At 40.8% G+C, this 12,051-nt stretch overlaps 1 protein-coding gene across 4 annotated transcripts in view; it reads left to right on the top strand.

Moving 5' to 3' along the window:
* Positions 1–12,051, top strand: part of NCAPH (non-SMC condensin I complex subunit H) — a 68,428-nt gene that overhangs the window by 11,832 nt on the left and 44,545 nt on the right. For all 4 annotated transcript variants that reach the window (XM_056571357.1, XM_056571360.1, XM_056571358.1 and 1 more), the window contains exons 2-5: positions 548–788; positions 7,182–7,272; positions 7,361–7,453; positions 7,538–7,676. In XM_056571357.1, coding sequence (XP_056427332.1) covers positions 553–788; positions 7,182–7,272; positions 7,361–7,453; positions 7,538–7,676 — 559 coding nt within the window. In that variant the 5' untranslated portion in view covers positions 548–552. The remainder of the gene's footprint in view (positions 1–547; positions 789–7,181; positions 7,273–7,360; positions 7,454–7,537; positions 7,677–12,051) is intronic.

Genomic DNA, 12,051 nt, shown 5'->3' with positions numbered 1-12,051 from the left:
TCAGCAGTGAAATCCCCATAGAGTTGTACAGAATTTCTGCCCCTCAGTTCACACTGAGGAATTTCCTCAAGCAGAATTCTGAAGAGGAAGTCTGTTCCGCTTGAACAAAGAACATGTTCTTTCTTTCAGGCGGAATCAGCGTCTTACTCCCATAGAGATCAATGTTAATTTTTTTTTCAGTCAGAATCATTTACACGCGGAATTGGCGCGGAATTTCGGCATGAAAAAAAAAAAAGGGGATAAAATATAGATAGATAGATAGATATATTATACTCTTCTCCTCCTCCGCTTGAAATTCTCATTTCCGCATGTGGAATTCCGCTCCAATTCCGCGCAAAATCTCTGTGAGTTCTTGTGGAAAAGTAACAATATTTTGAGGCAGAAAATTTCTGCTTGATTTCCGCCCCAATCGGTGTGAACATACCCTTAGAGTCCCTATAGTCTGACTGATATACACACTGATAAACCAATTTTTTATTTTTTTTTATTTTTTTAGCTGTTTATTTTTAAGACATACTGATGTTAATGAAATGTTTCTCTTTATCAGGTACCATGAACACATCAACTCCTCAGTCAGGGGGACGCCAAAAGCCATTGTCCCCATCTGGAGCATATCTGTCTCCAGCCACTAGATCACAGCCCGTCAGTGCCGCTGGGACCCCCACTTTACAAAACTTCACCAGTAATGATGATGAATGGGAAAGGAAACAGAGACGGAGGTCCAGGGTGATTGACTTGCAGCTTAGTAATGCGGATTCCCCAGCATCTGTCATCTCTCCTGCTCAGAGGTGAGTACCTGAAAGAGTCTTCCCATGTGCTGCACAGATCCTGGAACAACCAGCTTGTTTGTCATTGAATTTTGTTGCTGTTTTAAAGAACTGTTGCTAGATTATTTCTAGGGCTGCACAATATATCGCAAACGAATTGCAATAATTGCGGATTATGATATTGCAATTTAGACCTTCGTAAAATTTTGCAATTATGTAAGCACTACTGATCAGAGAAACACTGGACTGCGCCGAAAATCGGGTGGAACACTGGAGCCCAGCTTGGCTTCGGTGGCAAGCTTATCAGGGTGATGTCTGGCATTAACCTTTTTGTCATCGTGATCAATGTTGATTGCGGCATCTAAAATGCAGAGGCAATAGCCATTAGCTCAGTGGAGCTGATCGGGGGAACCAGCTGAAAGGACAGACGAAGGGTCCCTATCTACCTCCTTCCTGTCCAATCAGTGCTCCAATAATGCAGACAGCTTGTAGTAATGATGCGCCAATAACGCCGATCAGTGCTATGGCACAGCATTGATCAGTGTCTGCAGTCAAAAGATTGCAAATAATAGTGTCCATGGCAGTCTTTTCCTAACAGTGTGCCTCCAGTTATTGCAAAACTTCAACTCCCAGCATGCCTGAACAGCCTTTTGGAAAAAGCAAAGGTAATAGATATGAATAAGTCCCTCCCCAATAAAAGTTTAAATCACCCACTTATATAAAATATAAAAAAATAAACATGTGGTATCGCCGTGTGCGTAAATGGTAAATGTCCAAACTATTTAAATACTAGCTGAGTACCCGGCGCTGCCCGGTTTTTCCTACCTAATCCTTGTGGGGGAGAAAAGCAACAAAAGACGAAGCTTTTGTCCTCATATGCCGTCCCCAAATCCTGACCTCATATCATGTCCCGTCCTCATATCCCGTCCTCAGGTTGGGCTGAGTTGTGGTAAAGATATTGTAAGCTGAAAATAAAAGGGGTGTGGCTTCAAGGGCGGTCGTGTCTTTGTGAGATGGGGCATGGCATGTGGGGGTTTGTGGCTTACCAGCCGGACTGACGCATTCACCAGGAGATGCAGAGCGGAGCTTGTGGAGTAAGGCACCAGAAGTCCTATATAAACTTGCATGGAACTTGAAACAAAAAACCCATCCTTCACATAAGAGGATAGGTTAGGGTTAATTTAACTAATATTTTTATTTGACATATAAGTAACATGTGACCAAGTATTAGCTAAATATCTCCAGCCGTACGGAAGTTATGCTAGAACATACATTTAATAGATTTGCATTGGACTTTAAACAAAAACACCGACCCCCGCAGATGGGGGTGGGTAAGGGTTAAATTACCTATCCTATATTTATAGTGGACATATAAGTAACATGTGACCAAGTATTATCGAAATATCTCTAGGTATTTGGAAGTTATGCAGTAGGATATGTTTCCCAAACACTTGTATGGGACTTTAAACAAAAAGCCTGACTCTCGCAAATAGGGGTGGGTAAGGGTTAAATTACCTATCCTATGTTTGTTGACATATAAGTAACGTGTGCCAAGTTTCATGTTAATATCTTAATAACATTACTTAAACCACACGGTCAATGGCGTTTAAGGGCTACTCCCGTGGAAAATATATATATATTTTTCAAATCAAATGACTCCAGAAAGTTAAAAAGATTTGTAAATTACTTCCATTAAAAAAATCTTAATCCTTCCAGTACTTATCAGCTACTGTATACTACAAAGGAAGTTGTGTAGTTATTTTAAGTCTGACCACAGTGCTCTCTTTTGGCACCTCTGTCCATGTCAGGAACTGTCCAGGGTAGAAGCAAATCCCCGTAGCAAACCTCTCCTGCTCTGGACAGTTCCTGACATGTACAGAGGTGTCAGCAGAGAGCACTGTGGCCAAACTTAAAATAACTACACAACTTCCTTTGTAGTATACAGCAGCTGATAAGTACTGGAAGGATTAAGATTTTACAAATCTGTTTAACTTTCTAGCACCAGATGATTAAAAAATAAATAAATAAAAAGTACCCCCCCTTGATTACCCCTTTTATGTAAAAACAAATTCCAGGATTTAAAATTTTTGGTCACTTCATATGCCAGAAAATAAAGTAATAAAAAATGATTAAAAAGTTCCATCAAAACAAAAATGATACTATTACAAAAATGATTTTTTACAAAAATATTATAATTGTTTTTATAAAGTAAAATAGAACAAAATCCACACAAGAGGAAAGGTAGACGGCACTCATCAGGGAATCTCTTCAACTTCTTTGTTTTGCTTGAATAAGCGTGTAAGATCAACGGAGCGGTGTCATGCAGGTATCATGGCAGAGACGCCGGGGATCCAGCGTGGAGGTAACAGCTGTGTCGTACTTCTTCAGACCATGGTGATGATGATGGTCTGAAGAAGTACGGAAGTACGACACAGCTGTTACCTCCACGCTGGATCCCCGGCGTCTCTGCCATGATACCTGCATGACACCACTCCGTTGATCTTACACGCTTATTCAAGCAAAATAAAGAAGTTGAAGAGATTCCCTGATGAGTGCCGTCTACCTTTCTTCTTGTGTGGATATAGAACTTGTTCTGTTCTGGACATGGCACCCTTAGAGGATTCATGCTTCGTTCGTTTCACCTTTTGCATACCTATTGCCTTTAATACAGCAGTGCCGGTAGCTATGTCTTTCCTTTGATAAAATAGAACAAAACCTATTCAATTTGGATATCTTTTTAATCATATCTACCTACAGAATAGGGGTGCGTTCACACTGCGGAATCTTAGTGCCGCGGGGCACTGAGCTGTCACCATTGACTGCTGTGCAGTGCTTGCGGAATCCGTGCAAAGAATGAACATGTTCTATTTTTTTTTTTGCGCGGAACAGTGGCGGAATTGTCCACAGTGTGAATGGGACTCCCAGAGACCCATTCACACTAATGTTAAGTTCACACTGCAGAATTCCGTAGTGTGAACGTACCCTAAAGATAATGGCCCAGATTTATTAAACTGTGTGAGAGGAAAAGTGGAGAGATTTTCCGATAGCAGTCAATCACAGCTCAGCTTTCACTTTACCAGAGCTCGTTAGCTGAGCTGTAAATGGTTACTGTGGAAAAATACCTCCACTTTTCTCTCACACAGTTTGATAAATCTGGGCCAGTTTGTCATTTTTACCTGAAAGTGCACTGCCTCATATGGGTCTGTAGGCAGAAAATTAAAGCAGTACTGCAGCCGTACACACTTAAGTGTATGATCACGGGGGGAGGGGGGGCCGCAGCCCTGTACGGCTTATGCTTGTGTCATCAACCTTACTAAGAGGTCGATAGACATGCCCCTCCATTCAACTCTATGGGAGAGGCGGGGATGCACGAATGCTGCATCTCCACCTTTCCCATAGAGACTCCTAGAGGGGGCATGTTGGACGCAGCGTCATGGTCCTGCACGGGTAGAGCCGAGGCCCCCATACAGGAGACTACTGATCTGAAGTTTTTACTGGTACCAATTTTGTTCTGATGGGACTTTTTGGTCGCTTTTTCAAAACAAAATTTTTTTTAGGGTATACAAAGTGACCAAAAATACGCAATTTTGGACTTTGGATTTTTTTTTAAGTGTGCGCCATTGACCGTGCGGTTTAATTAGCATAATATTTTTATAGTTCGGACATTTACGCACACGGCGATACCACATGTTTATTTTTATTATGGTTACATATTTTTTATATGGAATTTGGGAAAAGGGGGGTGATTCAGACTTTTAATATGGAAGGGGTTAATGGGTTTTTTTACTTTTTTATTCAACTTTTTTATTTTTTTTGCACTTTTAGTACCCTTTAGGGACTTTTAGGAGGAATCAGTAGATTCCTCATACAGATCAATGTGGTTCCATAGAACCACATTGATCTGTGTGCTCTGCGCTCTATTGATAAAGCCTGGTCCTGCCAGACTTTATCGTTGTCAGAGCCGCAGCAGCCACAGGACATGAGGGAAGTCCTCTGGCAGGGATAGTTTAAATGTCCCTTTAGACGCCGCTGTCAACTGACAGCGGTGATGTAAAGGGTTAATAGCCGACTGGGCAATCGCCGCATGTCTGCTATTAACGGCGGCCCCCAGCTACAGGAATCGGCTGAACGAGCCGGCTCGTCCTTTAGACGGCAACCGGTTAAAAGGTGAGGAGTAAAAAACGACCCCCTCTTTCACCATAGAGCAATGCAGTTGTGCTCATTTCTCCCAAATTCATATCCAGTCCCCTCAATGTTGAACACGAAATTAAGAGTTGTGGGGGTTGGCTATATGAAATTAGGGGATTTGATATGAAATGGGAAGGATTTCAACATTTGTTTATTAAATCACAATATTTACCTTCATAATCGTAATTGCACATTTTTCCCAAACTGTGCAGCCCTAATGATTTCTATATTTACTATGATGATGTCTATGAATGCATTGCTAATACTTTTGTAATGACATATTTGATCATGATCATAATGTAGTAAATATTTTATTGCATTAATATTAGAATTTTACATTGTATATGCATTTCCTCCTAATGCTGCTTTAACACAGCTATTAAAAACAGCAGTAATCCTTTGTACCGTCATTTACATTTCTAGTAGAAGGGAAAGAAAAACAAATTTGTTTAATATCCTAACAATAACCTTAAAACAATATTTTAATATACTTCCTTAATAGCAATATAACTTGGTGGTCCTGCTGTGAACAGCCTTAGCAACAGCATGAAGAAAAAGCATACACCCACATACACCAAAATGAGCAGTTTTCACCTGGGCTGGTTTTGCCTTGAAGAATGAACCTTTTCCAGAATCCACTGTAAATAAACAATGAATGACTGGTCCTGAAAATGTCTTTCCTTGCTGTATTATCAGGTCACAGTAAAACACTATAAAATATAACTTAATAGACCACTAAAAACACTTGTGCAGAGAAAAAATAAGCCAACCAGCTCAAAATTTTACAACGAATGGGAGAGGGCCTATATGAAGCGGCCCCTACCTAATGACCCTTATGCTGATAGCCATACTATATACCTACTTCTAAGCTGAGTGTAAAGTCCTGACAAGGATGGGCCCACAAAGGAACCTAACCCTAAAAATCCTATCCTCACCCTGAATTAACACATAAATAAGGCTCTTTGTCTCACTAGTATGGTACTATTTGAATTCAAATGGATAGGAGAAGGGAACGAGAGGCCTGATGTCTGATAATAGGACCCACACCTAATGTGCAATGGTTGTGCACTGGATAATGCAGATAGTAAGTATAAATAACTAAAGTATAAAGGCTAAACTATGGTCCTGTAATCTCTATGAGCAATATGTAAACTGTATATATGATTCAGGATATACACCGACGCCAAAATCACAGCAGGTAGAATGGAGAACAGTTAATCCCTTGTAACTGTGTCAAGAGATTCAGAGATGCCTCAAGATAGCAATAGTGTAAACTCTAAATGTATACGAAGAGCATAACAAGAATGATGCAGTCAAACAAAATAGTAGGACATAAAAAGTCAAGTACTCATCTGGACAGTGCTGTGGAGTCGGACAAAATTTTGGGTACCTGGAGTCAGAGTTGGCAAACAATACTCCCACTCCAGGTACCCAAATTTTTGTCCGAGTCGGCAAACAATGCACTGACTCCTACTAAATTTAGATTTAGATTTAGAATAAAAAAAAAGCAAGTTTAAATGTCCCAATTCACAAAAAGTTATAATTAATGACTTCTCTACTGTAAGAATAAAGACCAATGTATGCAGTGCCTCACTTAACCGCAAAACGAACACGTTAAGTGACCGTGAAGAAGCTTTTCATGTGCTTCACTATATGGCACGCAACGCCCAATTTGGAGCAGCAATACTTATACTTTCCATAGTGTTGTGTTCTGCTGTTACAGGGAACCCATGGGTAACCTAGCCTCTCACTGATAAGGGATTAAGTAAATGTTTTTTGCAGGACTAGAGACACTTGTATAAGTGAACGGAATGGAGGATCAATAGTTCAAGACTGAAGCTGTAAACCATTGGAAAAACTGCTGCCATTCAGCTAAGGCTATAAAAACTTGTAAACTCTGATTGTTAGCTTAAACTTTAAACATGACTATGGGATTCTACTAGGGAAATCAGGTTTTATAATAAATGCCCCTTCCTGGATCCTCCCACTGCCCTATCTTCAGCAGCAGATCAGCACACAAATAGATAACATATTAATACAGAGGAGTCGGAAGTACAAAAAACTGCGGAGTTGGAACATTTATCTACTGACTCCACAGCCCTGCATCTGGACTCGAAGATACATAGCATAAAATGAAGCGTCCCAACAATATAGTCTTATTGTGTCAACTTATCACTTGCGGTCATAGAATATATTTCACAACTGTGATTAATCTTTCTTTGACAGATCTGAGGCTATATCTCTCCTCCTACCCAAACTGTCCAATGCACAGATCTCGGACCATTATTCCACCTGCATCAAGCTGTCACAGGAGAATGTAAGTTCTGAGCTTATCACGTGACATATTTGCAACTGGTTACAATAAGCATACACAATACTGTACATAACTTTTTTTTTTTTTGCAGAGGATAACAACAAAGAATGCATTTGGGCTGCACCTCATTGATTATATGGGAGACATTCTTAAGGAGAAAGGAAGTGAACTGACCAACTTTAAGGTACGTATAAATCTCATGTCCTCGGTTCTTTTACCAAAATGTATGACTGTGCTTTTTCACATTGTATCTCGCCTTTAATTTCAGGTTGCTGCAGGTACTCTTGATGCAAGTGCCAAAATCTATGCTGTGAGAGTTGATGCAGTACATGCTGATGTGTACAAAGTATTAGGTGGGCTTGGCAAAGAGTCACAAGGACAGGATCAATCAGAAAACCAAGGAACTGGTATGTAAAGATAGATTCGTGTCATGGTCACCTGTTCAGCTGTTGTAACCAACTCCTTCAATACAAAAACTTGTCAGTTTCCCTGGGTTCAAAAATGTGGCGGCCACAGTGGCCCCAATTTATCAAAATATGTCAGAGAATTTTGCCTATTACAACCAATCACAGCTCAGCTTTAACAATACCAGAGCTCATTATGATAGGAAAGCTGAGCTGTGATTGGTTGTTATGGCAAAACCTTTCCAGTTTTTCTCTCACAAAGTTTGATAAATCTGGGCCAGTATCTTTTCGTTTGTGTGTCATCAATGTAGAGGAGCATTGTCCTATAGACTCCCTTTAGATGGATTAGACAAGGAGAAAAGTATTACACATTTTGGGCCACATGGCCTCCCCTTACAGTCAGTTAATATAGTCACAGTCATATAGGGGGAGATTTATCAAGGGATTTAAGCGGAGTTTTTTGCTTACAAAAGTCGTACAAAAAGTGGCAAGTGCGCCTAAGCAATTTTTTGTGTGACTTTTGTGGGTAAGCAAAAAATTCCAATCTTCCCTACCTAAGCAACTTTCAGTTTTTACTTTGCAGTGGTCCAGGATTTTTCAGCAAATAAGTCGCAAACCCCCTTCAAAAAGTCGCAAGTGTAAGCAAGGTCAGACCTGGCTTACAAACTTGCCTATGACAGCATTTTCAAAAAGTCGCAGGAGAGACTTTTTGTGCGACTTTTTTTAACTTTTATTTTAATAGGCACGGTGAAACAAGCGGGTAGGGTATGTACAGGAGGGTGAAAAGATTGTCACCCACCCGCACATCTCCCACCCAGGCAACACTACTACAACTCCCAGCATGTCTTTACTGTAAGGACATGCTGGGAATTGTAGTTGTGCGGCACGGGGTGGAGAGTGTGTTAGATGGGCGGACGGATGACAAGCCTGTCATCCACCTGCACCGCTTGACTGCAACTCCCAGCATGTCCTTACTGTTAAGGGCCTGCTGGGAGTTGTAGTCATGCGGTGCAGTGCAGGCGGGAAATGTGCAGGAGGGTTACAATAAATGTACTAACATATTTTCCTTTTTGTTTTTTCTCTTCCCTTCTCATTTCACATCCGTGTATCCTGTGGACTACGATGACCAGTGTTTTTTTATTTTTTTTTATTTATTTATTTTTTTATTTTTTAAATGTTAATAAAAAATTTTTGGAATAAAAGTTTTTTAAACTTTTTTTTTAATTTACTTTACAGGATTAGTAGTGGAAGCTGTCTTATAGACATAATCCATTACTAAGCCTAGCGCTAACTCCCGATTATTACCCCCGGTATACCCACCACCAAAGGGGGGCCTGGAAGAGTTGGTACCAACAGGCCTAGAGCATCAAATATGGCGTTCCTGGGCCTAGGAGGTAACAGGCTGGCATTATTTAGGCTGGGGAGGGCCAGTAACAATGGTCCTCGGCCACCCTGGTAACATCAGGCTGTTGCTGCTTGGTTAGTATTTGTCTGAGAATGAAAATATGGGGAACCCTATGCGTTTCTCTTCTTCCCCCCCCCCCCCCCCCCCCATAAATAAACACTGAAAGAAAAACGCATAGGGTTCCCTGTATTTTTATTCTCAACCAGATACCAACCAAACAGCAACAGCCTGACGTTACCAGGGTGGGTGAGGACCATTGTTACTGGCCCTCGCCAGCCTGTTAACGCTTAGGCCCAGGAGCGCCATTTGTGATGCTCCGGGCCTGTTGGTACCGGCTTTTCCCAACACCCCTGTGGTGGTAGGTACCGGTGTAATAATCGGGGGTTAGCGCTAGCTGTTTTTGGGGCTAACGCTAAGCCCCGGCATAGTAATGAACTCCGTCTATAAGACAACTTCCACTACTAATCCTGTAAAGTAAATAAGAAAAAAAAACACATTTAAAAAACACATTTTTATTCCAAAAAACACTCCCCTACAAGCCCTTGTTACAAAATATTGTTAATATGAAACAAAATGCTGGTCATCGTAGTCCACATAATCTTAACCCCTTCAGGACCAAGCCCATTTTGGCCTTAAGGACCAGAGCGTTTTTTGCACATCTGACCACTGTCACTTTAAACATTAATAACTCTGGAATGCTTTTAGTTATCATTCTGATTCCGAGATTGTTTTTTCGTGACATATTCTACTTTAACATGGTGGTAAATTTTTGTGGTAACTTGCATCCTTTCCTTGTGAAAAATCCTAAAATTTGATGAAAAATTAGAAAATTTTGCATTTTTCTAACTTTGAAGCTCTCTGCTTGTAAGGAAAATGTATATTACAAATAAAAAAAAATTTTTATTCACATATACAATATGTCTACTTTATGTCTGCATCATAAAAGTGACGAGTTTTTACTTTTGGAAGACACCAGAGGGCTTCAAAGTTCAGCATCAATTTTCCAATTTTTCACAAAATTTTCAAACTCACTATTTTTCAGGGACCAGTTCAGGTTTGAAGTGGATTTGAAGGGTCTTCTTATTAGAAATACCCCACAAAAGACCCCATTATAAAAACTGCACCCCCCAAAGTATTCAAAATGACATTCAGTCATCATTTTAACCCTTTAGGTGTTTCACAGGAATAGAAGCAAAGTGAAGGAGAAAATTCACAATCTTCATTTTTTACACTCGCATGTTCTTGTAGACCCAATTTTTAAATTTTTACAAGGGGTAAAAGGAGAAAATGTATACTTATATTTGTAGCCTGATTTCTCTCGAGTAAGCACATACCTCATATGTCTATGTAAAGTGTTCGGCGGGCGCAGTAGAAGGCTCAGAAGGGAAAGAGCGATAAGGGGATTTTGGAGAGTACGTTTTTCTGAAATGGTTTTTGGGGGGCATGTTGCATTTAGGAAGCCCTTATGGTGCCAGAACAGCAAAAAACCCTCACATGGCATACCATTTTGGAAACTAGACCCCTTGAGGTACGTAACAAGGAATAAAGTGAGCCTTAATACCCCACAGGTGTTTCACGACTTTTGCATATGTAAAAAAAAATTTTTTTTTTTCACTAAAATGTGTGTTTCCCCCCAAATTTCAAATTTTTCCAAGGGTTAATAGCAGGAAATACCCCCCAATATTTGTAACCCCTTCTCTTCTGAGTATGGAGGTACCCCATAAGTTGACATTAAGTGCACTATGGGCGAACTACAATGCTCAGAAGAGAAGGAGTCATATTTGGCTTTTTGAGAGCAAATTTTGCTCGGGGGGCATGTCGCATTTAGGAATCCCCTATGGTGCCAGAACAGCAAAAAATACCCACATGGCATACCATTTTGGAAACTAGACCCCTTGAGGAATGTAATAAGGAATAAAGTGAGCCTTATTACCCCACAGGTGTTTCACAACTTTTGCATATGTATAAAAAAAAAAAAAATTCCACTAAAATGTGTTTCCCCCCTAATTTCACCTTTTTGCAAGGGTTAATAGCGGAAAATACCCCCCAAAATTTGTAACCCCATCTCTTCTGAGTATGGAGGTACCCCATAAGTTGACCTGAAGTGCACTATGGGCGAACTACAATGCTCAGAAGAGAAGGAGTCATATTTGGCTTTTTGAGAGCAAATTTTGCTCGGGGAGCATGTCTCATTTAGGAAGCCCCTAAGGTGCCAGAACAGCAAAAAAAAACACACATGGCATACCATTTTGGAAACTAGACCCCTTGAGGAACGTAACAAGGGGTACAGTGAGCATTTGCCCCCCACTGGTGTCTGACAGATCTTTGGAACAGTGGGCTGTACAAGTTTTCATTTTCATGGACCACTGTTCCAAAGATCCGTCAGACACCTGTGGGGGGTAAATTCTCACTGCACCCCTCATTACATTTCGTGAGGGGTGTCGTTTCCGAAATGGGGTCACATGTGGGGTTTTTTTTTTTTTGCGTTTGTCAAAACCGCTGTAACGATCAGCCACCCCTGTGCAAATCACCTCAAATGTACATGGTGCGCTCTCCCTTCTGGGCCTTGTTGTGCGCCCCCAGAGCCCTTTGCGCTCACATATGGGGTATCTCTGTAGTCGGGAGAAATTGCGTTACAAATTTTGGGGGGCTTTTTTCCCTTTTACCTCTTGTGAAAATGTAAAGTATAGGGCAACATCAGCATGTTAGTGTAAAAAATAAAAAAAATTTACACTAACATTCTGGTGTAGACCCCAACATTTCCTTTTCATGAAGGGTTAAAGAAGAAAAAGCCCCCCAAACCTTGTAACGCAATTTCTCCCGAGTACAGCGATACCCCATATGTCGCCCTAAACTGTTGCCCTGAAACACGACAGGGCTCCAAAGTGAGAGCGCCATGTGCATTTGAGGCCTAAATTAGGGATTTGCATAGGGGTGGACATAGGGGTATTCTACGCCAGTGATTCCCAAACA

Source organism: Hyla sarda, chromosome 4 (genome assembly GCF_029499605.1).
Source record: "Hyla sarda isolate aHylSar1 chromosome 4, aHylSar1.hap1, whole genome shotgun sequence".
Taxonomy (NCBI): domain Eukaryota; kingdom Metazoa; phylum Chordata; class Amphibia; order Anura; family Hylidae; genus Hyla; species Hyla sarda.
Note: the sequence above shows the minus strand (reverse complement) of the source record. Positions and strands in the feature narration are given on the sequence as shown.